This window comes from Cebus imitator, unplaced genomic scaffold (genome assembly GCF_001604975.1).
Source record: "Cebus imitator isolate Cc_AM_T3 unplaced genomic scaffold, Cebus_imitator-1.0 Scaffold20, whole genome shotgun sequence".
NCBI classification, from domain to species: Eukaryota; Metazoa; Chordata; class Mammalia; order Primates; family Cebidae; genus Cebus; species Cebus imitator.
Window position 1 is genome coordinate 8737278 of NW_016107335.1, and position 5465 is coordinate 8742742.

The 5465-nt window shown below is 59.3% G+C and overlaps 1 protein-coding gene across 1 annotated transcript in view; it reads right to left on the minus strand.

Annotated features, from left to right (window-relative positions):
- Positions 1–4411, minus strand: part of SSPOP — a 57123-nt gene extending 52712 nt beyond the window's left edge. The window contains 8 exon segments of the mRNA XM_037735770.1: positions 760–839; positions 927–1085; positions 1808–1907; positions 2000–2244; positions 2433–2612; positions 2780–2862; positions 3206–3388; positions 3643–4411. Of these exon segments, the coding sequence (XP_037591698.1) occupies positions 760–839; positions 927–1085; positions 1808–1907; positions 2000–2244; positions 2433–2612; positions 2780–2862; positions 3206–3388; positions 3643–3716 (1104 nt within the window). The 5' untranslated portion in view covers positions 3717–4411.
- Between the last annotated feature and the right edge of the window lie 1054 nt (positions 4412–5465).

Below are 5465 nucleotides of genomic sequence, written 5' to 3' on the forward strand. Positions count from 1 at the left end.
TTGGTGTTCAGCCTGTGTGTGTGTGTGCACATGTAGATCTCTGTGTTTTGGTGTGTAGCCTCTGTGTGTGTGTGCACATGCAGATCTCTGTGTATTGGTGTGCAGCCTGTGTGTGTGTGTACACATGCAGATCTCTGTGTGTTGGTGTGTAGACTCTGTGTGTGTGTGTGCACATGCAGCTCTCTTTGTGTTGGTGTGCAGCCTGTGTGTGTGTGCACATGCAGATCTCTGTGTGTTGGTGTGTAGCCTCTGTGCGTGTGTGCACATGCAGATCTCTGTGTGTTGGTGTGTGGCCTCTGTGTGTGTGTGCACATGCAGATCTCTGTGTGTTGGTGTGTAGCCTCTGTGCATGTGTGCACATGCAGATCTCTGTGTGTTGGTGTGTAGCTTCTGTGTGTGTGTGTGTGTCTGTGTGTGTGCACACATGCAGATCTCTGTGTGCTGGTGCGCAGCCTGTGGCTGGGAAGACAGGCAAGGTGGTAGCCCCAGGCTGGGCTGCAGTGGTCGGGATAAATGACCAACTGGTTCACCAGTGCTGGCCTCTGATGGCTAGTTCACAGCAGGCAGCCAGGCTTCCTGTGGGACCCCAAGGCCTGCCCTCTGCCCCTGAGGACCTGGGAGAGGGCCAGGCCCTGTCCTAGGTTACAAGCCAGCAATGAAACTGGGACAAGAGCTTGGAGGTGCAGGAGTCAGGAGCCAGGCTGAAAAGCTGGGAATGGGCAGGCAGCTGGGAGGGAGGGGCCCCCAAGGCAGCCTCACCTCTGAGTCAGGGAGCCTCCAGGAATTTCCAAAGGTGGCTGCTAACATGGCCAGCCCTCCGCCTGGCTCCATGAAGTCATCTGAGAAGGGTTGAGGCAGAGTGCTGGGTCTGGGGCCTCCGGTCTTCCCTTCCCTGCCATACCAGTAACCAGCCACACCCCACTTACCCTCTGGCTGGCCATTGTAGAGCCCACAGAGGCCTTGCGTCTGTCCCCAGAGCTCGTGGTCCACAGAGATGGAGATGGAGCCAGCCCTATCCAGCCGCACCACGACCCCCAGGCCCCCTGACAGCACCAGCCAGTCCCCCAGCCACTGCAGGCTCAGCCCTGGGCACAGGAAGCAGTCACTTGCCCCCTGCAGCCACAATTCTCACCCATCCCCCCACCACGGCAGGGCTCAGCTGGGCAGGGAAGGAAAGGAGAGGGAAATAACTCACACAATTCTCAAATTCTAGAGAGCTCTGCACTTTATACCAAAAGTATATACTTTAAAGCAGAGTGATTGATTTCCATCGCAGCTCTCTTTGAGAAGCTCATGAAAGCTGCGGATGCTCTCTAGAGAGAGTAAACTACAAGTGAACCACGAAACACGTGTACGTGCACACACACGCACGCACACATACATGCACACAGGCACACACAGGCCTACACGCAGGAAGCTCGCCCCCACCTCACCCTGCAGCCCAGCCAGGACAAAGGTTCTGTTAGGAGAGCTTCCCATCTCTTAGCACCGAAGTGCTACCTCACAGCACTCCTTTGAGGCTGGTAGGGAAACTGAGGCTTGGGCAGTTAGGTAGAGGGACCTGTCTGAGCTCGTGCTGCGAGAGTTTGGTGGGGGTAGTTGCAGAGGGTCGAGGCTAGGCCTGGTTCCTCCTGGCCCCTCAGTAGATCTGTGCTTCAATGCCTCCCATCAGCAATGGCTGGGGGCCCACAGTGGACTCGGTCCCAAACTGCCCCCTGCTCCTTTTCTGACTGCCTGGAGGGTGAAGAGACTGTCCCAGAGGAGCACGTGGGGGCCCAGCAACCTCTTGCTCCCCCAGCACCCTCACCGTGGAGCAGCCAAGACTGCCCTTCAGGTACCAGCTGTCCCTTCACAGACACATTTCCAGCCTGGATCAGCACCTCCTCGCGTCCCATCGTCACCTGGACCTTGGGGAGATGAATAGTGGAAAAGCGGGTCTGGGCTCTCTTCCTCCCCTGTCCAGCCTCCTCTCTGTGGCTGCCCCATCTCCCTCCCTCACCAGCTGACAGTGTCCCGGCTGGGGGCAGCGGTCCCAGGGTCTGAGGTGGACAGCCCAAGTGGAGTCTGCAGCACCCGCCAGCAGGTAGGTGCAGCGGCCCAGGAAGTGGTAGTGGCGTCCATCAAAGGTGCGGTAGTGGAAGCCAGACCAGGAGGCGCAGGTGGCCGAGGGATGCTGGTGCTGGCTCCACAGCTGGCCCACGGCCCCTGCCAGGGGCTGCAGGGGGGCTGGAGAAGAGGCACTGCCTGGGAGAGACACACCAACTATGAGCCTCTGAGTGTGAGGCAGAGGTGGAAGGCAAGGGCACAGGGTGGCCGGCACAGCGGGAGGGAGGGCCCAGAGCAGAAGAACTCCACGTGAGAGTGCCTGGGGAGGCAGGAGAGGTGACGGCCAGAACTGTGCCTGTCTGGCAGGCTGGAGTCTGCGGACCCACCTGGCAGGTGTCGGTTGGGGCAGCTGAGGCAGGCCTGGGAGCTGCCATCCTGCCAGCTTCGTCCCCAGGGCCGGGCACAGCACTCCTCCAGGCTTCCTGCTGAGGCATTGGCTGAGCCTGCCTGTAGCTGGCACTGCCACATGGCAAAGCAGTGGCCTTCACGACTGGCTTCGGTGAGGGCTGCAGTAGGTGGGGAGAAGGGGATAGACCCAGGCAGTGTGCGTGGGGCAGCCTGGAGCTCTCAGCCCAGCCCTGGTTCCCTGCCTGAAACCACACATCTGAGTGAACGTCCCCTGCCCAGGACTCCCAGAAGGTACCACTTCCCCCAAAGGCACTCAGGCGCTTACCCTCAGTGCAGTGGGCACCCCCCCAGCCTGGGCAGCAAGCCCTCACTGTCCGGTTCCATGTGGCAGGCCGGGTTTCTGGGGGTCTGCACGCACCGAGCAGGTGGAAATGGGAGAAGATATTAGCATTCAGTCCAGTCCCACCCTGCATAGGGCATTATTTCCCCTGGCCTTAATTTCCCCACATGCAAAGTGAGAATAATGTTGGGAAGGAGACTGTGGGGGTTGGGGGCAGAGGGAACAGGCTTTGGGCCTCTCCCTGTCCTGTCCACCCCCCACCCTAATCTCACACTCTCCACGCTTCTCTAAGCCCACTCCCGACCTACTTCCCAAATGCCTGCTTCTGCCAGGGCCTCCCCACTCTCAGGATGTCCGGCCTGTCACTCCTTTCCTGCCCAGCAGACAGCCCAGGCTCTCACCCTTACTCACTTGTAGATAGGACAGAGCCCAGGCGCTGGGGACCGGGTAAGCCCTGCGCGGCCACTCCAGGGCAGGTCCAGTAGCCAGCCCAGGCGGCTGTAATGATCGAGGCTAGCACAGGGCACCAGTTCCTCCTGACGGGGTGCTACTTCCTCCTCCACACGGATGCTCTCCGTCCACTCACACCACCGCCTGCCCATGATGGGGAACCACCGCTGCTGTCACCATTCCCTCTGTCACTAAAAGCCCTGTCCTATGACCCCACTCCCAGGGGTGGTTACTGAAGTAAGGATGATGCTGAGGTAGGGAGAAACACTCATGGGAAGTGGTGGGGGTGCAGGGAGGACCCCGGGGGTGGGGGCACGAAGTCATGCCCCAGGGGGTCCCTGGGCAAGGGGCAGGAAGAGGACTCTTCCTGTCAGAGGGGTCCAAGGTGGGCTGCTTACCCATCAGCCAGGGCCAACGCCATCCCAAAGAGGAGGGCAAGGAGCACCATGGTGCCCTCACCCCTGGAGCACATTTGGGGAACGTGAGGCTTGGGCTTGAGAGAGGCGACGCTGCAGAGGGCACGGAAAGGCCAGTGCCGCTCTCTCCTGCCCCATGCAGCCTCCCCGAAGCCCAGTGGCCAGTCCTGAGGGCTGGGGAGGCTTTATTCTAGCCTCATGCTCCAGGGCACCAGCTGCCCACAACTGGATTGGACCTGCCACACCAGCTCTCAGAGGCCAGCTCTCCCTGGAAACAGTCTCCTTCCCACTTCCCACCCCCTCCCAGGGTGTCTGTTTCTCTCTCTCTCTCTCTCTCTCTCTCTCTCTCTCTGTGTGTGTGTGTGTGTGTGTGTGTGTATTTTCACATTCTCCAGCACTACCACAAATTAACAAGGGGCTCTGGGCAAGCCACCCTCCCTTTCTGGGCCCCAATTTCCTTCCCAGTAAAAATTTCAGGGACTTCCCAGGAATGCACAGATGGGACTCAGACTCCAGTCATTCTTTGAAATTGTATGTGCACATTTTTCTGAAGACAGTTCTGTAAGTTTTATTATTAGATTCTCAAGAGGGCCATGACCCCATGAAAAGGTTAAGAGCTCCTGGGCTAAATGACTGATGGGGTCTTCCAGCCTTGAACTTCTGTCTGGATGGTGCTCCCCTCCCTCCCACCCCTCTCTTGCCCAAACTTAAGAGTGAGGGCCAGTAAGCGGGAGCCTTTCCAGGGTAGCTGGGGTTCCTGAGTCTTTGATATGGGGGGGCAACATGTACCCTTTTCTCCAGGGTCCAGATTCTTGCTGGGGATGATTATGCGTGGCTGGTTGGGCCCACCCTGTCTCCTTCTTCGAGGGACTTCTAGAGTCTTTGGGGTCTAGAACTGGGAAGCCTGTGCTGAGGAATGACAGGAACCTCTGGAAAGACAGGGCGGGGGAGCCAGCCCCCCCAGCCCTGGGCCAGAGCTAAGCCGGATGAAATAATCCGAGAGTCAGGCTGGGAGTGGCAGTGACAGGCTCCACGGGGGAATCCGGGGTCCATCCGGGTTCCAGCAGAGCTCCGGGCACACCCGGACACCCGCGCTGGAATGCGGCCTAGACCTCGGATTCCACGTCCCTCCGTCTCCTAAACCTGGTATCCCTCCGAGCATCCTATAGAGCCGTTCCACCTGGGGGAGGAAGGGGAATACTGAGGACCAAAGCTGGGCTGGGCTCTCCATCTCCCGGGTTCACACTGATCCTGGGACCAAAAAAGGGTCCAGAGTGAGTCTCTCAGGCGGTCGGTCACGGATGGCTGGGATCAAACCCCCTCTGGAGTCCTCAGCAAGGGCCACACTCACACCCAGACACCCCCTTTCCTGTTTACACACACGCACACTCTCGCTTTAAGTCTCACAGCACCGACACAGGTGCTTGGCCACACCCCAGCACGAACAGTGACACAAGCCGCTCCAGGGGCTCCCTTCAGCCTGCAGGCAGAGGAGCCTTCACAGCTGAGCCTAGGGATGGGGTACTCTTCCAGGGACTCACCCCTGTGGTGGGCTGCGGTGGCAGAAGCTCAATGGCCATGCACCCACTCCCCTTTCGAGCCTCATTCTCAGCTCCGGATTCAAACTGAGGCTGATCCGCCAGCACTTGGATTGGGAAGCGACCCGAGTCGCAGTCACCCTTTCCCCTAAAGGGGCAGGAGGGAGTAAGCTGGAACCCAGGGGAGTATGGAGAAAGCTCAGGGAGAGGAGACCGGGACTAACAGTCCAGACTTCAGCATCTGTGGAGCTTTCAGGAGCGGGGTGC